The sequence below is a fragment of the Bos mutus genome, chromosome 14, assembly GCF_027580195.1.
Source record: "Bos mutus isolate GX-2022 chromosome 14, NWIPB_WYAK_1.1, whole genome shotgun sequence".
Lineage (NCBI taxonomy): Eukaryota > Metazoa > Chordata > Mammalia > Artiodactyla > Bovidae > Bos > Bos mutus.
Window position 1 is genome coordinate 66,238,540 of NC_091630.1, and position 24,944 is coordinate 66,263,483.

The window sequence follows — 24,944 nt, forward strand, 5'->3', positions numbered from 1 at the left end:
GCAAAGAGCCAACGCATTGGAAAAGACCCTGATGCTGGGAAAGATTGAAGGCAGGAGGAGAAGGGGGCAGCAGAGGATGAGATGGTTGGATAGCATCACCCACTCAATGGATATGAGTTTGAGCAGGCTCCAGGAGATAGTGAGGGACAGGGGAACCTGGCGTGCTGCAGTCCATGGAGTCACAAAGAGCTGGACATGACTTAGTGAGTGAACAGCAACAATGGACTGTAGGTGAGCTAAAAGTGAAACAGGAAAAAGTTCTCTGCAGCACCAAATGCTGTTGATTCCTAAAGCCTCTGCTTGGACGGCAGGTCATTTGAGATCCAGGCCACGTTCCCAAAGGAGTCCTTGCTCTCTGTGCTGATCTACGACCATGACTTGATTGGGACGGACGACCTCATTGGTGAGACCAGGATTGACCTGGAGAACCGCTTCTACAGCAAGCACCGAGCCATCTGTGGCTTGCAGAGTCAGTATGAGATGTAAGTTCCTCTTCCTGTGGAGTCACTGTTGGTGCCCTGAGGCTGCAGCCCAGGCGCTGGGAAGACCACATAAGACTCAGTTTTAATATCTCAGATGGGCTCCATGTCAGCAGGGCTCACTGCTGACATGGAAACTGCTCATTGCACCTGAAGCTATTTGGGGCTGGGGAGGCAATATTGATTTGGAACCCAGGGCAGATTCTTCAAGTCAAGAGTTGTATTTGTTCAGTTGATTAGCTGGTCCTGGTGGACTGAGTTCTTAGTGGGGAATGATGCTAGAAGAATGATTAACATAATACAAATGCCAATATCCTAGTTAATTACAACCAACACTCACAAGTACTTAAAATATACCATGTACTTCATATGGTATATCTAATTCAGTTCTCCTCAAAACCCATTGAGATGTTATTCCCATCTTACACATGAGGGAGAAGTGGGTCCAAGTCTCTCTTTAAAAAGGTTTTTGAGCTCTGCTTAATTTTAGAATGTATACTAGATTTCTTTTTTCAGTTCAGTTCAGTTCAGTTGCTTGGTCATGTCCGACTCTTTGTGACCCCATGAACCGCAGCACACCCGGCCTCCCTGTCCATCACCAACTCCCAGAATTTACTCTTTTTTTAAGTATGGCTTATTTGATATCTTAAGAGAAAATTCTTATAAATATCAGCTATGAGAATATATTAAAAAAAGGAAAATATAAAAACATCCATTAGGCTTCCATGGTGTAATTTTAGAAATACTTTTGAATATAAAGTAATATATATTCCTTGTAGAAAATTTAGGAAATACAGGAAGTACAAAATGATGCTCAAATTATTTCACTCGTAGATAAAACTTACATTAAAGAGTGTGTATGTATTTCCTTTCAGTATTTTTTCTATGCTGCATGTATGTATAGTTGCTCAGTTGTGTCTGACTCTTTCCGACCCTTTGGGCTGTAGCCCACCAGGCTCCTGAGTCCATGGGATTCTCCAGGCAAGAATACTGGAGTGGGTTGCCATGCCCTCCTCCTCCAGGGTATCTTCCCAACCCAGAGATCGAACCTGTGTATCCTGTCTCCTGCCTTGAGAGCAGCTTCTTTACCTGTTGAGACATCAGGGAAGCTCTTTTTCTACGTTATTTCCTCCCAGAATTGGACTCATACTAACCATACAATTTCCTAAGCTTCTTGTTGCATTTATACGTTATATCATAAGCATTCTATGATATTAAATATTCTTCAAAATCATTATTTTAACAGCTCTCTGGTATTCCCTTATATAAATTTATTGTACAATTATATAACCAGTTTCCCTTCTTGAATTTCAGGGCATTTACATTTTTCTTCCTTATTCTATTAGAAATATTGCTGCTATGAGCATTACCATACAAAAGCCATTGCAAACCTTTCTGATAATTCATTCAGTGTTCATCCATCGACATGGATTTATTCCATTGAAAGGAATGCACACTTTAAAAACTTTTAATAGTAACATCCAGATGTCTCTCCAGAAGGGGTGGACCAATTTAGACTCTCATTAACATAGTCCAAAACATCTATTTCCTCCATGGAATGATTTTCAGACAAGTCTCTACTGCTGGCCTGTTCTTCTCTGAACCGAGCATGCCATTTCAGTCTGGGGACTTCAGTGAATGGAGAAGCCTTCTGGGGTATTTATATCATTCTCAAGTACCTGAGAGGGTAGCATTCAGAGAATGATTAGCTGTGTGCACTGTGAAGTCAGTAAAGGAAACCACATGTAAACGTGGTGTATCTTTTGTTCAAAAGAATTTCCTGACAGTGGAATTACCAGGTATCAAAATAGTTTAGTTAGGTAAGTTGTTCACTGAGGTCTTAAAAATAGACAAGAACACCTATTTCTGGGAAGGTCTATGTATGGGCCTGGCTTGGAATCTTCTTCAGGATCTTCATATTTCTGAACCAAGGTAGGAAAGCTGTTTTACAGCCGTGTTTTGTTTCTTTCAGTGTTTAAATGGATTAAATTCTGATGAATCCCGCATCCCAGGGAGCAGAGAAATCCAAGCTTATCTCAGTCATGGTTCCTAGGGAGCATCTCATTACAAGTTAATGATTTTTTTTTTAACCAAATAGCTTGTTTTTAAGGAAGGAAGGGGTTGGAAAGATCTGGAAACTCACCACTAGGAAATTACTGATTAGAGAAATGGCACCTCAAGACTTCCTGCCTGGGATGTGAGTCTACAGTATGATTTTGGAAGAGGAGGAGAAGGGAGGAAAGATGCAGAGAAACTAGAAGAATGAGCTTGGCTTTATTCTTGGAAGTAGCAGCCAAATAGCTATCCTGCTAGTGACAGGACAAACTAAACCAAAACTACCTGCAGAGAAATCCATAGAGACAGAGAGCACACTGCTGATTGCCAGAGGCTAGCCTGGGCACGGGGAATGAGGAGTAGCTGCTTAAGGGGTAGCGAGTTTTCTTTTGTGGTGATGAAAAAATTTTTTTGGCACTGGATAGAGGTACTGGTTGCACAACATCATGAATACACTGCTGCTGCTGCTAAGTCTCTTCAGTCGTGTCCAACTCTGTGCAACCCCATGGGTGGCAGCCCACCAGGCTCCCCCGTCCCTTGGGATTCTCCAGGCAAGAACACTGGAGTGGATTGCCATTATACTAAATCCCACCAAATTGGTCAACTTTAAAATAGCCAATTTTGTTATGTGAACTTCACTTCAGCTTTTTAAAGGATGCATTTGTTTTAAAAAATGTATATGAAACTACCTTAAAAGAAATGTTCTGTCAAGCTATTCCGAAGTTCTGCCTTTCATACAAGCACACATATGCAGAGGTATTGACCAGAAAAGAGAGAAAACAAATTAAACAAAAACAAAACCGCTAGCCCCAAGCATGTGGCATGTCAAGTTAAAGCTAAAGGACACCACACAGGTCATACTGAGGTGGTCCTTTCACAGACATCCTGGGGGGCGGCTCCTGAGGCAGCCCGGACCTCACCCTCTGTCCTTTGTCCACTTTTCAGAGAAGGATACAATGCCTGGCGAGACACATCCAAACCTACCGAAATCCTCACCAAGCTCTGCAAGGACAACAAGCTGGATGGCCCCTACTTCCGCCCTGGGGAAATACAGATAGGAAACCAGGTCTTTTCTGGAAAAACAACCTTTACCAAGGAGGACACGGGTAACTCCCCACAGTGTTTCCTGCTGAAGTGGTTCTTCTTTTGAAAAGCCTGCTTTCAGTGGTGTTGATGACTGAAGGCAATGGTCATCTACTGTAAAGTTAATGCATGGAAAAGTACTGAGGAGGATGAAGATCACTTGTAATCCCCAAATTCAGAGATAATGATGGTGCATGGTGGTATATTTCTTCACAGTGTGTGTGGGTGTGTGTGTGCGCATGCAATATGCCACATTTTTACATAATTTTAAATATGCTATATATATGGTACATTAATATGCCATATATATATATATAGTTTTGTACTCTGCCTTTTCTACTTCCAATAGATTATGACAGTTCTCCTCTGTTCTTTGAAACTATCTTTGATAATCTTCTATTTTATGGCTGTGACATTTCCATTGTGTCCATTTTTATGGTGTCACTTAATGCTTCCATGAACCTCCTTACACATATTTTTGCATATTTCTGATGAGTCTACAGTACATATCAGAGAAGCAGAATTGTTGTGTCAGAAGATAGACAATACCTTAAAATGAATATTATATAGAATAAATACTTGGACACAACTCAAATTATCCCCATAAGTGTTACACCAACAACTCTCCTTTTCCAACACCAAGAAATAGATTTTTCCATATGAGCAACATAGAACATATCAGGAGGACTCCAGAAAGCCTTTCATAAATTTAGGATGAGAAAAAAAAATCCCCTTTAAGGATATAAAACAATTCCTGTACTATCACACCTATCCATTTGATGCTTAAAGATTACCTATATATGGTGCAGTGCTTCTGATGCAAAAGCCCAATTATGTACACGCTACAGGGTGTTCCGACACTCTGTCGATCCCACCACTTTAATGCCAAGATTTCTTTTTATTTTGTTGTTTTGGTCCCAAGAAATTCCAAGAGGTTTTCCTCATGCAGAGTTATTGATGTCTAGTATATTAACGATATAGATGAATTTCAGTGAGAAAAATACTTTTTCACAATAGACTCTATTAAGCCAATTTAGTCCCTTGGTCACTGTTCTACATTTCATGATTAAACAATTTATTTGCCCACCAAAAACCTGAAATTATGTTCATCAAGATAAGTTCTTGACTGATTAAACTTTATGACAAAGATTTAATTCATCGATTACTTGTTCATCCCTATCGACTTCTACTGACTATAATTATTGTTGTTGGAAGATTCTCTTGGTAGACTTTTATTTCTTTGGTTAAACCAGGTTCAACTTTTCCTATGTCAAATTTGGCCATTCTAAGGTTTGTCAAGAAGATTTTATTCTTTCAACAATTTTTGTCTTATTTGGCAAGTATTTTTTCTACCAATAGTTTTTATCATGAATTACCTTTTTTAAAAATAAAGTGATAGATCAGAGAATGTTTTCCCTGAGTAGGTGCTGGTAGGAGTGAGAGATCTCAAGCAATAATGAGAAGAGTCATAAGACGTCAATGAGCACATGTTATGTCTATTTCACCACCTTGTTTAGGACCACTCTGATCCCCCGGGCCCTTTCCCACTATAGTGTTAGCAAATAGCTTTATGTCTCCAGAAAAAGTACCCTCTCTTATCCCTTGAAGCCAAGTTTGTAAGTCATAGACTGAAGGAGTCTGATTCAAGGGATGAAGGGAGTCCTGTACTCCCAAGACCCTGACTGTGCTGAGTCCTCTGGTCAACCTGTCTCATTTCCCAATCTCTTAACTTTTTTTCTTAATTAATTTTTTAAATTGATGTATAGTCGATTTACAGCATTGTGCCAGTCTCTGCTATATAGCAAAGTTGGTAAGAAAAGCCAGGTCTCTGCTATACAGCAAAGTCTTTCCTCAGTTATACACGTATATATATATTTTAAAAATTCTTTTTCATTATTATTTATCCCGGAAGATTGGCTATAGTCCCTTGTGCTATACAGTAGGACCTATTCTAAACATAATGGCTTGCATCTACCAAACCCAAACTCCCAGTCCATCCCCCTTAGCCCCCTCCCCCTTGGCAAGGGGGAAGATCACTTGGCAAGATCACAAGCCTGATCTTTACGTCTGTGAGTCTATTTCTGTTTCATAGATAGATTCACTCTCTCAACTTTCACTCTCCTTCCCCTCCCACCACTCTACTCCCACCTCTTTCCATTTTATTTGTCCTATTTCTTTTTTGCTATCTCTTCTCTCTACCTGTACATTTTCTCTCTACTTGTATGTTTAAATAAACCTTTCAAACACTTTCAGGGAGTGTTTGAAAATGTATCTGACAGTTCATCACTGTCCCCTTACAGGAACACGCATCTGACAAGTCTCTGTATTTTTCTCTCTTCCATGCAGATGAGACGGTGGAGTCGTATGAGCACTTGGCCCTCAGGGTTTTACACTCTTGGGAGGATATTCCAGAGGTTGGGTGTAGGCTGGTTCCTGAGCACATAGAAACACGGCCACTGTACCACAAGGATAAGCCCGGAATGGAGCAGGTAGTGGCCAAGAAATGTTCATCCCCAACAAATGAGACTTTTGCCCTAAAAGTTAATCTTGTTTGTGCCATATAGTAATGGCTCCCAACTAGGGACAGTTTTTCTCCCTCCTAGCCTGGACATTTAGCAGTGTCTGAAATATCAGTATTTTGGGTTGTCTCAAGTGGGTGAGGGTGCTACTGGCTTCTAGTGGGAAGAGGCCAGAGATGCTGCTGAACATCCTATTTTGTACTGGGCAGCCCCTCACAACAAAGAATTATTCAGCCCCAAGTGAATGTTAAGATTGAGAAACTCTGCCCTAAAATCAGAGTTGGATTTATTGCTCTTTCCTTTTTATGATTTGAGTAATCAAATTCTTTCAGAAGAATATTGACATTTAAGAAAGTTCAAAACCCATTTGATGTACCCAAGAACTTGTCCAAAATCTATCAGTAACCACACATCCCAGTAGTTTTCCCAGAGGGGCAATAGATGGAAGCTTACCTTGAAGAATTAGCAAAAACAAGCTGTGTGGAAGATAACTAGAGATCTGGGTTATGAGTTGGAAGGGAAAAGAAAACTTTATTAAGAAACTTTTAATGTCCTAGATTCCTTATGGAAATAATATCACTCAGTTAGGATAACCAAGGATATATTTATCCATATTATGGCCATTTTGAGAGTAAAAGAGGTCATTATTAACAATTAAGCTGCTACAAAGGGCCCACGCCAAGGTTTTCCTAGACAAACAGAGGTGTAGGGGTCACCTAAGCCTTATTTCTTAATATTGCCTCATGATGAAATTATTATGATCCTTACTTTTAAGAAATTGTGGTTAGGAGAGTTTAAGTAACTTGCACAAAGTTACTCAGCTGGTAAACAATCTGCCTGCAATGCAGGAGACCCCCGTTTAATTCCTGGGTTGGGAAGATCCCCTGGAGAAGGGATAAGCTACCACTCCAGTGTTCTTGGGCTTCCCTGGCGGATCAGATGGTAAGGAATCCACCTACAGTGCATGAGACCTAGGTTCAATCCCTGGGTTGGGAAGATCCCCTTGAGGAGGGCATGGCAACCCACTCCAGTATTCTTGCTTGGAGAATCCCTATGGACAGAGGAGCTTGGCGGGCTACAGTCCATGGAGTTCCAAAGAGTTGGTCATGACTGAGCAACTAAGAACAGCACAACACAGAGCTGGGATTTAACCCAGACAGCTTGAGTCCCTAGTTCTGTCCCAGCTCTGAATTCACTCACTGTGTAGTCTGGGCAAAGCAAGTGAGCTTGACTATAATGGGGCAGGAAGACCCACACTGCTATCCCAGGCATGGTGGAATATAAACCTAGGGATCGCATGTGTGTGGGTGTCTGAAAAGAATACAGTTTTATCAAATGTAGAAGCTTATGGTTATTTCTTAAGATTTACTCCCAGATCTTTGAAATCTTTTGGTTACTGGTATCCCTCATTTTCAGAGAAGGCAATGGCACCCCACTCCAGTACTCTTGCCTGGAAAATCCCATGGACGGAGGAGCCTGGTGGGCTGCAGTCCATGGGGTTGCTAGGAGTTGGACATGACTGAGTGACTTCACTTTCACTTTTCACTTTCATGCATTGGAGAAGGAAATGGCAACCCACTCCAGTGTTCTTGCCTGGAGAATCCTAGGGACGGGGGAGCCTGGTGGGCTGCTGTCTCTGGGGTCGCACAGAGTTGGACACGACTGAAGCGACTGAGCAGCAGCAGCAGCAGCCCTCATTTTGCCTGTCAGATGTGGCTTCTTGGTTAAAGATGAACATTAATGTCTGTTGCCTGGAAAAGTCCATGGACAGAGGAGCCTGGTGGGCTACAGTCCAAGGGGCTGCGAAGAGTCAGACACAACTGAGCGACTGAGCACATAATGTCTCTTTTGGGACCCTAGGAATATAATCCTTCATTGAATTGGAGTGGGTAGCCTATCCCTTCTCCAGAGTATCTTCCCGACCCAGGAATCGAACTGGGGTCTCCAGCATTGCAGGTGGATTCTTTACCAACCGAGCTATCAGGGAAGCCCAGAATTGGTTCATCACTTCCCAAATGCTAGCTCTTTGCTTACATTGTCCCTTCCTCTGGAAATCCTCCTTTTGTCCCCCTAGCCAAAGCTCCTCCTTCACCCAAATCCTATGAATCCTCCCCCCTCTGTTGACAGCCCCACTTACTTCATATAAAATCTTCCCTGACCATCCCAGCCTTTGCTGATCACTCACCTTCTTGCCTGAGCTGACAGAGCACTTAGAGTACATACAACAGAGCTGAACGTAGAATCCACTGGCCCTTCTTCCCACCTGGACTTTCAGATCCCTTGAAACAGGGTAAATTTTGGTGTATGGAGTCCAGAGCAATGGATGGAAGGTCCTGTTCTATCACTAATTAGCCACAGGACTTTGGATAATTTCTTTGATTTCTCTGAACCTTACTTTCTTATGGCTAGGGGTAAGCATTGGTGGAGCTAGTGGATGTTAAGATACTTTGGAGGCAATGAAGCATGATACTTCTGACAGATAGTAGAATCTCTGTTATCCTTAGGGGTTGGTAAGAAAAGCCAGGTCTCTATAGAGTCAGCAGATAAGATTTGAATCCAGGCCCTGCTATATATTGCCTGTGTAAATACATGCAAGACATTTCTCATCTGCCAAGTAGGAATTTCTACCTAGTGGAGATATTGGAGGAATTAATGAGACAATGCTTTCAATTGCACAGGGCTGCATCTACCACATAGTAGGTGCTCAATAAGGTTTGCCCTTCTCTTGATATATGCTCCAATTTTTAATAAAAATGTAAGTTCTGTCTTTGTCAACAAATATTCTAAATACAGTATGGATAATATTATTATATTATATTATATTTACCTAATAACTGTTCCTAGTAAAGTGAAAGTGTTAGTGTCTCAGTCATGTCTGACTCTTTGCGACCCCACGGACTGTAGCACACCAAGATCCTCTGTTCATGTAATTCTCCAGACACAGATACTGGAGTGGGCTGCCATTCCCTTCTCCAGGGGATCTTCCTCATCCAGGGATCGAACCAGAGTCTCTTACGTTTCCTGCATTGCAGGCGGACTCTTTACCATCTGAGCCACCAGAGACTCAACCCTAGTAAAGGCATCTGTTAAAACTGTGAATGGTCAGTGTCCATGTGGTAACCACACTTTCCCCAAAAAAGCTAGAGTCTTCTTTTCTTCACAAGGGCCGTCTGCAGATGTGGGTGGATATGTTTCCTGAAGATATGCCTCAGCCTGGACCTCCTGTTGACATTTCTCCAAGGAAACCCAAAGGGTAAGTAGTTGCAGCCTCATCTTTAAGGAAAGAAACCATGGTGCAGACTAAAAGACCTGGTGTCTGACACATTACACCAATCAACTGACACCTGACAATCACGCCTGACTTTCTACCTGGTCAGTTACATCAGGAGGTGAGTGGTGGTAGTAATAGTAGCAATGGGGATGGAAATAGTGGCCCCTGTTTTATGGTAAGAGCCCTGAGTGTCAACATTCTTCCACATCCAAAAAATGTTGGTTGATGGAAGGAGGATCTGCTCAGAGAAATTCATATTCATGATGATTCCAGCTGGGACGCTTGGTTTTGATGGAACGAAGACCTTAAGTCTTAATATTTTGAACTTGGTAAAGTCGAAGAAGCTTATAGACTCAAAGCAATACCAGAATCACATAGACACCAATCGACTCAACCTCCAGGGTCTTCAACCTACGTCTCCCTTCCCTTATCCCAGGTATGAACTGAGAGTAACCATCTGGAACACAGAAGATGTCATTTTGGAGGATGAGAATATCTTCACAGGACAAAAATCGAGTGATATTTATGTTAAAGGGTAAGATCATCAGCAAACTCCATCCACCCTTTCCTTCTCCTGTTCACCCTTTAACCCTCAACCAAACTATGCTTCATGGAAGGCATTCCACCCACACCTCACAAAAGGAGGCTTTCTTACTCACCTTGTTAGAGAGGTCACTTTCTTTGCCAAATATTTGGTCATTTTACTAAGAATGATTATCTCATGAAATATTTTTGTGAGAAAAGTTTGTTTATATGAATGTCTCTTCCTATTAAATGTTGAATGCCTAAACTTTTTGAATGACATTCAAAATATATTTACACCAGCAGAAAGTAGTGAACTATAGTGCTATTGATGAAAAATTAAGTGTTAAGATTATAAACATGCATGCTAAATTGCATCAGGCATGTCTGACTCTTTGCACCCTATGGACTGTAGTCCACCAGGCTCCTCTTTCCATGGGATTCTCTAGGCAAGAATACTGGAATGGGTTGCCATTCTCTCCTCCAGAGATTTTCCCAATTCAGGGATCGAACCTGAGTCTCTTATGTCTCCTGCACTGGCAGGCAGGTTCTTTACCACTAGCACCAGCTGGGAAGCCCACGGTGACGTGAAGATTGCTCAGTTGTGTCTGATTCTTTGCAACGCCCATGGGCTACACAGTCTAAGAAATACTCCAGGCCAGATGCTGGAGTGGTAGCTGTTTCCTTCTCCAGAGGATCTTCCCAACCCAGGGATCAAATCCAGGTCTCCCACATTGCAGGTGGATTCTTCACCAGCTGAGCCACAGCCTAACACAAAAGTTGAAATTTATACCTTTTCATTTGCTACTTTGATAAAAAAAATTTTATCAGCCTAGGACCTAGGAAACTAAATAATTTGTATCTCTCTGCTACATCTTGGCTATGACACAAATGCCTTTGTAGGTTTCCTTTAGCCCCTAGTCAGGGAGGGAGAGGAGGTGGTAGAGAACCAGAAACAATATGACTTAAACATGTACCCTAATCAAGAGGGAGGGGATATATGTGTACATATAGCTGATTCACTTTGTTGTACAGCAGAAACTAATACAACATTGTAAAGCAATTACACTTCAATTTAAAAAGTAAGAAAAGAATTGTAGTTCTTTTAGCAGGAAAATTTCAAAGAAACAATAATTTTTCTCTCCACAAACTCTGAGGAAGTTAAATTACTTAGAGGTTTTCAAAATAAATATTGCATAACCTAAGGTAGTCTATGATTTAAAAAATAAAAATAGAATAATAATCATAATAACATATAGAAGTTATCTATAATAATAACTATAGATAGCTTCTTATCCAAAATCTTCTCAATAAACTACTTGTTTTCAAACAAAATATTCAGTATACTCTCAAATACAAGCAATAAAGCATAAATATTATTGTAATAAAGTGTACCAATGTTTTAACAACAACAACAAAATGTGTCCTCAGATAAAATTCATCTCAGAAACGGTAAATTCTTTTCAGTTTTATCTCTTTGTCTTCCCCCAGCAAGAACCCGTCTTCTTCATTGACACTCTCGTTTCTGGTATGCCACTAAGTCTTATTCATTTTAGGTCCCAAATAGCTGTCAGCAGTATCCAGTCTCCTTATCGTCACCCGTCATCATCATCTTTTTTTTTTTAATAATTTTATATATTTATTTATTTTTGGCTGTGCTGGGTCTTCATCCCTGTGTGAGTTTTTCTCTAGTTGCGGAAAGCCAGGGAAGCCAGGGCTACTTTGTTGCAGTGCGTGGGCTTCTCATTGCTGTGGCTTCTCTTGTTGCACAGCACAGGCTCTAGGACATGTGGGCTGCAGTAAATGTAGTTCCCGGGCTCTGGAGCACAGGCTTGGTTGCTCCAAGGCATGTGAGATCTTCCTGGACCAGGAATCAAACCCAAACCTCCTGCTTTGGCAGGCAGATTCTTTACCACTGAGCCACCAGGAAAGCTCCACCATCATCATCTTTCCCTCCATCATTTCTTGCTGGGGTCAATACTATCTGAATTGGTCTCTCCATATTCAGTCTTACTTCCAATAATCTGTTCTTCATGTTGAAAAATGAGTGACCTCTTAAAAACTCAATCTGATCACATCAGTCCTGTACTCAAAATCTTTTAATGACATCCTATTTTCTCTGGACAAGGATCTAAAGTCTCTCATAAGTCCTAAAATATCACATATAATGAGCTGCTACCTATCTTCTCACTGGATCAGTTCCCCCCTTGCCTTCTCTAGTCACACTGAGCTTCTCTCCTGTCTTAGAATGTATCCTAACTTCTTCCATAGAGCCTTTGCATATCCCTCACTGGTGACTTCTTCCACCCCACCCATTTCCCTCTATCCTCTCCCCTCCACGACTGTGGCTCCACAAAGACAAGGATCACCTCTGCTTGCTCCCCATCACCCCGTAGCATCTGGCTCAGCCCTTGCCTCATAACAGATACCACACGTACCTTGACTGGCCGAGCACCATCTTTAGCTAAATAAAGGTACCCTTACCTAAATAATTGTACCTTTACCTTGAGTGGTACCACTCTTCTCAGAAGAGAAGGATCTTTATCTGCTCTGGGGTAGTTTGAGGTAGAGGAAGGGATATTTGCTTTCAGAAAGTAAGTGGTATGGCATTATCAATTAGTTTGAATTAAAAGTACCTATTTTCTCAAGAGTTAATTAGGCATGGATAAAGTACTAGAGGAAAATGTATTCCTAGTAGCTTACTTTATACTCAGCATGGAGGAGAAAGACCAGATAATACTAAGAGGAAATAGCATCATAGATCATTTGGAATACACAAAGCTCTGGACATATACTATCTCATGTAATTCCTCAGAATTCCCATGAACTAGATTCTGTGATTGCTTCCATGTTCCAGATGCAACAAAGGCACAGAGAGTTAAGACAACTTATCTATGGAATGGAGTAATGTAATAAAATGTAGTGTAATATAGTGGGTGCAGAAATGCCCCCTCCCCCATAACAAAGTCTCCCAGGGTGAGAAGAAACTCGTATTAAACTTTCATTTCACATTTCCTGAGTTTTCCCTCTTTACTGCAGATATACCCAAGAACTACTGAAGACAATTCCCCAACCTGACTTAGAATGAGAGTCTTATTTCTGCTTCAGACCCTTTGATCCCTATTTATAGCTTTCAGATTCAATGGAAATTTCCATCTGAATCTATGTCATAATTTTAAAACTATGATCCGTGACCACAATGAAACTACTTCAGTCACTCTTGGTGATGCTGATGCATGAATAATGTGCTCAGAGGGTTTAATTCTTTCTCTGTCTTCATTCAGGTGGTTAAAGGGTTTGGAAGACGACAAGCAGGAGACAGACGTGCATTACAACTCCCTGACCGGAGAGGGGAACTTCAACTGGCGCTTCCTATTTCCGTTTCAGTATCTCCCAGCAGAGAAGCAAATGGTCATTTCCAAGAGGGAGCATATATTTTCATTAGAGAAGATGGAGTGTAAGACACCAGCTGTGTTGGTGCTCCAGGTTTGGGATTTTGAAAGACTGTCCTCAGATGATTTTCTGGGTAAGGTAGAGACTTCATCAAAGTCATATTAATGTTGAGGGTTTTATCTCAACTTCTGAAGAGCTTAGTCTGACTTTGCTCCACAAATAATCATTTCGATGCTGTTTAATAATTTTGATAGCAAAATATTGGAACATTCCAAATAGCCCTTAATATAAGGTAATTGACTCAGTAAGTTATGGTACATCCCTATGGTAGAAGATATATATTCAAGTAACCTTAAATTGATCTTTGCTCCAATGCCAAGAAGCTGTTAAATTTTGAGCTAATCACTGGTCTTTTTTGTACCTCAGTTTTACTCAGTTGTAAAATGGGAATAATAAAATTGTATACTTCAGAGGGTATTGGGAGGTATATATTTGATAATCTAAAAGCGAAGTACAGAGTTTCATACAAAGTAGTGCTCAATAAGTAATAACCCTGCAGCCATTAAAATATTAGAATATTTAATCAGTTGGATAGTTAGGCAAGGTGCATCAAATGAAAAAAGTATGTAAAAAAAATCCCCTTTTGGTAAAAAGTGTGTATATTTGTGTAGCAGAAAGAGTCAGAGACAGCCAAAGAGACAGAAAGACTGACATGAGAATATGAACTAATAAGTAAGGCAGTGATCAACTTTTGGGAGGTAGGATTATGTAAATTTTTTTAACTCATGTATATATTTTAAGCGTCCACAGTTAACAAATACTACTTAATAGGAAAGTTTATTAAAAAGAGAAATATAGTATTCTCATGGCATTCTCTTATTATGACTTATACTTACTTGTTGAAAACTAGTGAATGGCAACCAAAAAGAAGCAGACTCACAGATACAGAGAATAAACTAGTGGTTACCGATGGGGAGAGAAGGGAGGAGGGGCAACCCAGGGGTGGGGGTGTGGGAGGCAAAACCACTGAGTGTGAGACAGGCTCCGGGGTGGATTATACAACATAGGGAAATATGCGAGTATTTTATAACAACTGTGAGTGAAAACTAACCCCTTAAAGATTGTACACAAATTTTCTTGAAAGAGAAAATTCATTGTTGAGAACCCACGAAGGTACTGGAAGAGTTGCTACCAGGACAGTAAGACTTAGTCCCCAGCCTGGAGGAGTTTAATGGGCTCAGAAAGGGAGGGGTGATGGGGGGAGGAGGTTCTTCTAGGCTGATCAGTGCTAAGGCAGGGAAAAGCTCAGAGGATAGACACGGAATCTAGATCATACTCGGGGAACAGAGAAGAGGCCCAGCAGATGATATCAGAAACCGAGGCTTGAAAGTTACATACGGTAGCTCTGCCCTGGTCTTCTACCTGCTGCCACAGCACTTTCTTTTATTTAATACTTTTTTTTTTTTTTTAACGTGGACCACTTTTTAAAGTCCTTATAGAATTTGCTATGATATTGCTTCTGTTTTATGTTTTGGCTTTTGGGCCGCGAGGCATGTGGGATCTTAAGATCCCCGACCAGGGATCGAACCCACACCCTCTGCACTGGAAGACAAAGTCCCAGCCACTGGACTGCCGGGGAAGTCCTGGTGTGCTGCCACATTATTATGCCTTAAACGCAACACACATGTCTTGGTCATATTTGTGTCCTGGATACCTAGCACAAGCTATTGATCCCTTGTGGTCCTGATTGAATGACCAGTGAGAGGATAGATGAATAGGTGTGTGAATGAGGATAATGACGGATTTTAAAGCCCTTCCCTAACCTGTTAAGGGCATCTCTTCACAGGCTCCCTGGAGATGAACCTCAATAGTTTCCCCCGAGCAGCGAAGTCTGCCAAAGCCTGTGATCTCACCAAATTTGAAAATGCAAGTGAGGAGAACATGATTTCCATATTCCAGCAAAAGCGTGTGCGGGGCTGGTGGCCTTTTGCTAAAAGCAAAGAACTCACGGTAAGTCAGAGCCGTAGAAGATGGGGTGGGGATGGGGCAAGCAGAGGACCCATGCTCTTTAAATGAGTCATTTTGTAAACTTAAAGAAAAATGACTTGAAATGACAGAGAGCCCTTTAGGGCAAAGATTCTTCTGAGAAGCAAGAATTCTGAAAAATTTATAAATGCATTAAGCCCTCCGTATTTCAGCATGCTTGATTTAATAGCAATCTATGTCAGGGTGGATTTCCATCCTCTTGGCTTGAACATATGCCCCTGGCATTAATTTTTTTTCAACATCTCTTGAAATTATGCATACATTCCTGACGAATGTGCAATTTTAATGCAAATGCTTCATCCCTTCACCTTCAAACGAAAAACCCAGTTTAAAAAGTGATCTATCCTTTTAAAACTTGCTCCAGAGGATGCTGGCAGAAAGGAGAGCCATTCACCCCTTTCCCAACTTGCCAACTTGCTCCATCCTGTGTGACACATACTGTAGGAGTTCAGACATTTCATGAGTAGTGGGAAGAAAGTTTCCCTTACCCTTTCTTTGAGCTCCCTCATCACCTGTGTAAGGGAGGACGGAGGACTCCAGTGCTCAGTGAAGTTGAGAAAAGGGACCAGGACCGCATGGATGGCCCCCTTTCGCTTCTATCCTGTCTTCGGGGGAGCGTGTTCTCCCTTCTGCTCCTAGTGCCCAGAAGTCAGAGCAAACCCAAGTCAGGACCCTTCAGGTCACAGGTCTGGGTATAGACCGAGTTCTCAGTCTCTCTCTGTTCTGTGGACTCAGTGGGGGCAAGACATGGATTTCTTTGAGCCTAACTGGGTAAATGGCAGCTGCTGACCTGACTCCATGGGGTCTAGTTCTAGCGTGTTTTCTTGGAGGCTTTCTCTTCCTTTCATTCTCAAGTTCAGTCCCCTCTGTGAGATGGGATCGGAAGAATGAGAATTCAAGCAGACGCCTTCTTTCCTGTCCCCCCAAGTATGCACTGAGGTTTCACTGAGGTTTTACTATGTGGCAGCCTCTGCACTCCTTTCCAAGCTTCATGGCTTAGCACATAATAGATGCTCAGTTAGTGAACTGATTGATGAATGGATGAGTTCAGAAATGAAGGTTCATAGCAATGTTATTCATAATACCCCAAATTGGAGCCATCCAAATGTCTATCAACTGATGAATGGATAAACAAATTTGATATGTTAATAAAAATTTCAGAAACACAGACCTGATTGAAGTAAAGAGGCATTTATTTGAGGTTTGTTAGGATTATAGCTAGAGAGAGGCAGATTCAAGAAGCACTTGAGTTCTGTTCTGTTCCACTACAAAATGAGGGAGCCTGGTAAAGGCAAAACACCACAAAGTTAAGCAGATTTTTTTGGTTACCAATCAGAAATCCAGTTTGGCAAGAAGGGTGCTTTTTAAGCAAGGGTTGGTTGGGGTTTGAAATGATTACATTGTTGCAAAAGGAGGGGGGATCTTTGAAACTGCAAGGTTGCAGGGAGCAGGTGATGGCAGATACTGTTTTGAAGATGGCTAGTGGTGTCTTTGGAGAAGGCAGTGGCACCCCACTCCAGTACTCTTGCCTGGAAAATACCATGGACGGAGGAGCCTGGTAGGCTGCAGTCCATGGGGTCGCTAAGAGTCCGATAGGACTGAGCGACTTCACTTTCACTTTTCACTTGCATGCATTGCAGATGGAAATGGCAACCCACTCTGGTGTTCTTGCCTGGAGAATCACAGAGACGGGGGAGCCTGGTGGGCTGCCGTCTATGTGGTCACACAGAGTCGGACATGACTGAAGTGACTTAGCGGCAGCAGCAGCAGTGGTGTCTTAGAATTTGATACAGTTCAGAAGATTGAAGTTCTCAATGATTTAGGAACTTGGATCTGCAAAACCACCTGGCTCCATTTTGGATGCATGAACCATCGTTACTCCATTTTGAGTTTTAAGTGGCTTTACATATGTCACCATCAGGTATATCCATACAATGGAATAAAATTTAACCACAAAAAAGTATAAAGTGTTGACACATGTTCCAACAGTAGACTGCTAGCTATTTCTCCAGCAGAAACAGGTTATTTGGGATTAACAAAGAATTGCAGTTTGAGATCTGCAACCATGGCTGCTGCTGCTGCTGCTAAGTCGCTTCAGTCGTGTCCAACTCTGTGCGACCCCTTAGACGGCAGCCCACCAGGCTCCCCCGTCCTAGCCATGTGCAAGTCCCCAGCAAAAAAATGGACAGAACTCTTTTATGGAGGGAAAAAGGAAGCTGGGAGTGCTATAGTTAACAAAGAATCCATGGCTTTTTATTGGCTGAGTCGTGACTGTCTCTCACTGGATGAGCTGTGGCCAGGCTAGAAGAGGAAGTCTTTCTTCCTGTTAGGTTCTGCTGTCTGCATAGGGCATGAGAGCCCCCTTTGCTGATCTCTCCACTCTATTTTAATTGAGATTTCTGTCTACTCATTTTTACAGTTTCCATGCCTGTAAAATGAATAGTTCAGACTGGGTGCCTCCAAGATGTGTTTCTAGCAAAGGCATACTCTATTTCCAACTCTGCGTGAACTCCCCTCCTGTGCCTTGAAGCCAGCAGTCAGAACATCACTGTCCTCTTATTCCAATTACCAGCAGCCAGGAGGGGTTTGTTTATGGGCTATGCCACCTGCCAGGCTTATTTTTAAAGCCACTTATCTGTACACCCAAGTTGTGTAATTGAGAGACTTGGATCGCACAGCTCCTAGTGTGGAATATAGGATAGTGAGTGAAAAACAGCTCCAAATGGAATTGCAAAAGCACAGGCATCCTTTGGTGAAGGAACAGGACTATGTATAGAACATGCTTTTCGTTAAACACATTACATTATGCATCTTATTATCCTGCTAAAAGCAACCTTCAAAGAAATCACTCTTTCAGGAGATGAAGATCAGGAAGTTTCTTTTATAGCTTAATATTGTGAGTCTACAGGTAGGTAGCCCAGGTAAGTCCCAAGAGCATAATAACTAAAATTAAAAGAGACATTTCTTTGCTCTCAGTTTAGTATGAAAAAACTGTTGTCAGCATTTACGATGGCTCCATACTCATACGCTAGGCACTAAAGGCTCAGCAATCAATAAGACACGTTCCTGCCATCCAGAAATTCACAGTTTAGCTGAGGAGACCTGTAGACAAACTGTCTGAAGAGTACGTGGCAAATTCAGATTCCACAGGAGCAGAGAGGGGAGATATTTTTCACCTGAAGATCGTTTTTAAGACAAACTATATTATAGAAAATTTATAGAAAACTTTTAGAAAATTTATAGAAAATTCAAAAGACACCAAAATGCAGAAAGGAAGAAATAGTGCCCATATGCAAATTGCTCAAAAAAAACAATTGCTAATACATATTGTTATTCCCGATATATATAGATTTTGGTTAATTTTATATAATCGTGATCATTCTATGTTAAAAATAATGCCTTGTTCATTTTGGCTTATTCAGTGTTATAATAAGCATTCCTCTACATAGTATTAGGAATATGATTAACTCTTTGTATTCTCAAAATAGAAATGCCACAGTTAAATCATGTGTTTTTCCTCAACATATGTTCATTTAAAAAAATTTAAGCATGCAGAAAAGTTGACTAGGATAAGGATCAGCCACATACTCACCATCTAGACTCAGCATTTGTTGATATTTTGCCATATTTATTTTGCCTGTATATGTGAATATATATATGTGTGTGTCTATGTATAGGTATAGATACACACACACATACATTGGCTGAACCATTTAGGAGTAAGTTCTAGACATTCTAACACTTTACCCCTAAATACTTCCACGTGCATCTGCTGAGAATATGGACATCCTCTTACATAACTACAATGCCATCATCACATATAAATTAATAATATTGCCTAATATAACTTGATATCCATATCATATTCATTTCTCCTTCTGTAAAAAAGGATACCCTATTGTCCTCAAATGTATTTTATAGCTTTTTAAAAAAAAAAATAAGATTCAGTTATAGTTGATATGTTGCTATTACTTATCTTTTTGATCTATTTTATTTTCAAATAGGCCCCCAGCCATTTTTATCTATCATCTATCTATCCATCTATATATTATCTAATTATATCATTGTTTTTCATTTATTAGTTGGCATTTATGTGTTAAGAAGAGCTTTCTCTCATCAAATGGATATATATTATAGTCACCATATCCCCTAAAAAAAATATCAGATAAATGTTTAATTCTCTCCATTCACTACCAAGTTTTTGAATCAAGAATTAGTGTAAGACTCATACTTAGTGGTAGTAAATGAGATTTTTTTCTCTTACTTTGCTTTTTTTGTATCATCATTGACTCATGAATTCAAAAATATATTTTTCTAACCCGGTAGCAAACAAGATTCCTAGCACCCTGACACTTGTTTCTAAATACCAATTCCTACTAAAAGAATCCATATATCTTTGGGGAAATGGCTGACTCCAGGTCAGGGGCAGATAAATGCAATGTGACCCTGAGACATCTCATTATAATAGGACAATTTGAATATCCAAAAGAATATGACTATGTGTTTTGTGTTAAAGCTTTTTCTGAGTTTTGAATTATTTCCTTAAATTAGCATTCGAGAAATGGAGTTCCTAGGTCCAGAGGTGTGATCATGTACTGTAATGCGCACAGTCACACACACATGCATATGTGTGCACGTACTGTATGTATGTGTATGTGGGCTTCCCTTGTGGCTCAGCTGGTAAAGAATCCACCTGCAATGCGGGAGACCTGGGTTCAATCCCTGGGTTGGGAAGATCCCCTGGAGAAGGGAAAGGCTACCCACTCCAGTATTCTGGCCTGGAGAATTCCATGGACTGTATAGTCCATGGGGTCACAAAGAGTCAGACACAACTGAGTGACTTTCACTTTCACTTTTTTTTTCCACTTTTTTGGAGCAGGCTCAGAGAGGTAGTGTCATATCCAACTTCAACAGAATCACTTCTCAGCCTCCCACATCTTCCACCCTCCGGGCTCAGTGAAGTGCGAAGCCCATGAGTGATGGCCGTGATACCACAAATCTAGTCTTGTCAGGACCTTTCCTTATCATTTTCTTCCATCCATAGATGTCATTAACAGATAGTCTCTCAAAGTGTCCACTTTTTCCAGCTCTGATTTAAAATTACATTGGGATGATATTATTAGCTTAAGACCTCTCCTTGGTGCTTGGTTGAATACTGATGACTGAAATAGGATATGGCCTCTGTGTGGAGAGATATGGAATGAGGAGCAGTGTTTATCAGACTGTGTCAGTAAATACCTTCCCTTGCTGCCTTTATGATGCCAGATAAACGCTTCATGCCCACTCAGGCAGGGCAGTGAAGTGGGGTCGAGGCTCTTCATAGTATTAGCTGATGACTCCTATGCTTTGAGCAGAACTCATTTCATATCCTCTGCCTCCTGTTTTTTTTCCTTTAAATTTTTTCTGTGAGAATATGGGTCCTTGGGACTTCTTTGAGAGTTTTTTGAATAAGCAGAATATATTTCTCATTAAATTATGCATTTCTGTCCATGAAGTAGTGTTGAAGTTAAGAACTATGATTTTTTAAAAGTTTGATATTCACCAAGCACTGGGGTGAGCACTATATAAGTGTTATTTATTTTTCAAAGCAACTTTATGGGGTACATGCTATTAACATCCCCAGATGAGTGAGACTCAGACGGGCAGGTAACTCACCCAAGGTCACACAGCTAGTAATGGTAGAATCTGATTTCAGATATAAATTTTTCTGCACCAAATCCTACTCACTCAATTCCTGTGCTGTGTTATGCTATGCCTTGCTCTACTATTCCCTGTTACTGAAGGCCAGCCATTAGATGGAAGTAAAAAATATGTTTTTCTTTTCTTTTTAAAGCCAATTTTATTAATACATAATATATTTACATACAGAAAAGAGTAATATACATTCTAGAAGAGTGTACCAACCATGAATTTTCACACACTGAACACTCCCATCGGTACCTAGACAAAGAAGCAGAACCTCTCCAGTGACCCAGACCCCTCATGCCGCTGTCCTGACCGCTATCCTGACCTCTAACCTCATTAATTGATCCATTGCCTTCTTTAGCTAAATGAAATCACACATAGTGTGTTATTTTGTATCTGGCCTCATCTGTGCAACATTTTTTCTCTCTATAGCAAGTATGTGTTTTCAACATTTAACATCAAAAATATATTCTAATGCTGGGGAATGGCAGTGATTGTGAGATTCTTCTTGAACATTTCAGAAAAGGCATATTGATTGATTGTTAAAAAATAGGCTGGTTCACTTATTCCACAGAATTAAACCACTTAGACACATAAAATAGCAGAAGATGTTGTTGTTTTCTCAGTCGTGTCCAACTCTTTGCAACCCCATGGACTGCAGCACACGAGGCTTCCCTATTCATCACTGTCTCCCGGAGTTTGCTCAAACTCATGTCCATTGAGTCAATGATGCCATCCAACCATCTCACCCTCTGTCGCCCCCTTCTTTTGCCTTCAATCTTTCCCAGCATCAGTATCTTTTCCAATGAGTCGGCTCTTCACATCAGGTGACCAAAGTATTGGAGCTTCAGCATCAGTTCTTCCCATGAATTTTCATGGTTTCTTTCCTTTAGGATTGACTGGTTTGAGCTCCTTGCTGTCCAAGGGACTCTCAAGAGTCTTCTCCAGTGCCACAGTTCGAAAGCATCAATTCTTTGGGGCTCTGCCTTCTTTACGGCCCAACTTTCACATCCATACATGACTACTAGAAAAATCACAGCCCTGACTATATGCACCTTTGTTGGCAAAGTGATGTCTCTGCTTTTAATACTCTAGGTTTGTCGTAGCTTTTCTTCCAAAATAGTGGAGGATGGGATTTGGTGTCAGAGGACCTGGGTACAAATCCTAGTTTTGTGGCAAAAGTTAGCAAACATCATCAAGCCTTCGTTTCCTGGGCTATAAACTGGGAATAAAAATGTCATCTATTTTGCCAAGCTGTCAAGTGGTTTAAATGGAATAATATACCACCATGCATGTTATATAGCACTCTAGCTAAGCTTATTGTTAAGCAATGAAGAAAAAAAGGCACCTATGATCCCTTCACTCTCATACTCACTTGTTCTCCATTGGATTTTGTCCTCTCTTCCAAACATTCTGGAGCCCAGCGGTTGGTTAGTGACTCTTAAACTCTGTCAAGTATAGAGGAGTTGAATGAGGCTCCTAGCATATAAAAGTGTTGCACAGTGGAACCCAGATCATTGCTGGAAAACCTCTGGAAATCAGACAGAGGGTCTTATCTTGCAGATTGGAAGCCCTCTCTGCCATGCATGGGGAGCTGGCTTCTTGGGTTTATTCCAGCCATGAAATCTTACACGGTTATCCTAAGCTCTAACTCCGCCTTTCATGAAACCTAGCAGTTAGAGCCAAGTTGCTTTAAAGAGCCTCTGGCCATCTGATAGATGAGGAAACTAAGGCCGGAGAAGACAAATGCCTTTAGGTGGCAATGATGAAGACAATCACAGAATCATCTCGTGTTAGAGCTGGGAAGGGTCCCATAAAAATTTTAGTCCAATTATCTGGCAATTGGAAGGCAGCCTGCTATAAAGGAAAGAGCGTGAACTTTGGAATCTTACAGAGTTTGGTTCAAATTCCAGTTGGTTAGCTAATTGCCTATGGGACCTTGGGAAAGTTATTTGACTTTTATGGCTTTATTTCTCTATCAATATAAAGGAGACCTACTTTGCTAGTTACTATGATAGATTATAGACAAAAAAAAAAAAAAAAACAAATCTGGGACAAAACAAGCATTCAATAAAGTGTTGCAATTACAGTTAGAGTTATATTACTATTATTGTACTGTTGATAGATGTATAGAGGAGTGATAAGAATGGATAAAAGCTTTATATTCTTTCTTTCCAAGCATTTCCTCAGTCCCTTTATGTCCAAGGCATTGCTGATGGAGCCAAAATTTCTCAATAGGAATAAGTATATATACACATATTTTTAAGGAATATTTCTGGGTCATATGAATTTAATCCCTTCTGAGTTGGGTCACAGTACTAGTCTAAAGAATGGATGCGATTACCTAGATTTGAACTCATGACTTCACTTGTAATAAAAGCCCACTGTGCTTCTTTACTAATTCAGACAGCCATGACACTACCTCTCTGAGCCTGCTCCAAAAAAGTGGAAAAAAAAAAAGTGAAAGTGAAAGTCACTCAGTTGTGTCTGAGTCTTTGTGACCCCATGGACTATACAGTCCATGGAATTCTCCAGGCCAGAATACTGGAGTGGGTAGCCTTTCTTTTCTCCAGGGGCTCTTCCCAACCTAGGGATCCAAACTCATCCCAAATACTCTACTTCTCTCTAATTTCTCCGATGATTACATTTTCGTGGCTACCAGGAACTAAATCTGTTTGTTAAGAAGCTCTGGCTTGGGCTTCCCTGGTGGCTCAGTGGTAAAGAATCCACCTGCCAAAGTAGGAGACACAGGTTTGATCCCAGATCTGGGAAGAGCCCACGTGCCGCGGAGCAACTAAGCCCATGGGTCACAGCTGTGGAGCCTGCACTCTAGAGCCTGGGAGCCACAACCCATGTTCGCTCCAGAGCCCATGTGCCACACCTACTGAAGCCCACGCGAGCTAGAGCTGGGGCTTGACAACAAGAGAAGCCACTGCAATGAGACCCCTGCCTACCACCACTGGAGAGTAGCCCCACTCACTGCAACTGGAGAAAAAGCCCGTGCAACAGTGAAGACCCAGCACAGACAAAAAAGATAATAAACAAATAAAAATGAAATATATAGATATATATATGAAGAAATCCTGGCTTTTTCAGTAAGAATAAATAAGTTAACACTAGATCATTGGTTCATTAGAACCTGAGACCTTTTTACTGGGTAGGAGATCAACCTCAGAAGTCAGGTAATGCCCCATCCACACGAGATTCAGAAAGGCAAACTTAACAGCAAACATAGGTGCTGAAATTCTTTGATGTTGCTCCAGTCTCCTGCCACTTCTGTGTCCCTCCTATCATCTTGAATCTTTTCTAATTTTGTTTTTTTGGCCACACCACACAACATGTGGGACTTTAATTCCCTGGCCAGGGATTAAACCTGTGTCCCCTGCATTGAAAGCGTGGAGTCTTAACCACTGGACCACAGGGGAAGTTCCTCACCTTGAATCTTGATCCACAAAACCAAAGGAGCAAGAGAGAGGGTCTCGTCCTCCAAAAACAGGAGCTCTACTAGATCAGGGATCCTATTTTTCTTAATCATTAAGTCCCCAGGGCCTAGAACAATGCCTGGTATACAGGGAGCCTCCAAAAGTAGTGAATGAACAAGAAAGAATGACTCTCACCTTGTACAGAAGTCCTGTCTCATCCTTTGATAACCCGACTTATATCCCTGCCAATAACTTTGGCACGGTGCTCTGAAGAAGCATATGATTCACAATTTTCAAACCAAAGAGACTGTTTCTCACTGAGAGGAGAGAAGGGAAGAGAGTGCTAGAATAAAAGGATAATTCTAAAATACTTAGAGGGCACAGCAAAAATAAAGATGACAGAAAAGCCATTTGGCAAACGTAGGTCCATACACACCCAGCTCCGCTTGAGAGCCATCGACAGGGAAGA

The 24,944-nt window shown here is 41.1% G+C and overlaps 1 protein-coding gene across 3 annotated transcripts in view; it reads left to right on the plus strand.

Annotated features, from left to right (window-relative positions):
• Positions 1-24,944, plus strand: part of FER1L6 (fer-1 like family member 6) — a 175,765-nt gene that overhangs the window by 145,046 nt on the left and 5,775 nt on the right. For all 3 annotated transcript variants that reach the window (XM_070382444.1, XM_005891962.3, XM_070382443.1), the window contains exons 33-39: positions 312-482; positions 3,480-3,640; positions 5,964-6,106; positions 9,301-9,389; positions 9,844-9,942; positions 13,214-13,455; positions 15,169-15,332. In XM_070382444.1, the coding sequence (XP_070238545.1) occupies positions 312-482; positions 3,480-3,640; positions 5,964-6,106; positions 9,301-9,389; positions 9,844-9,942; positions 13,214-13,455; positions 15,169-15,332 (1,069 nt within the window). The remainder of the gene's footprint in view (positions 1-311; positions 483-3,479; positions 3,641-5,963; positions 6,107-9,300; positions 9,390-9,843; positions 9,943-13,213; positions 13,456-15,168; positions 15,333-24,944) is intronic.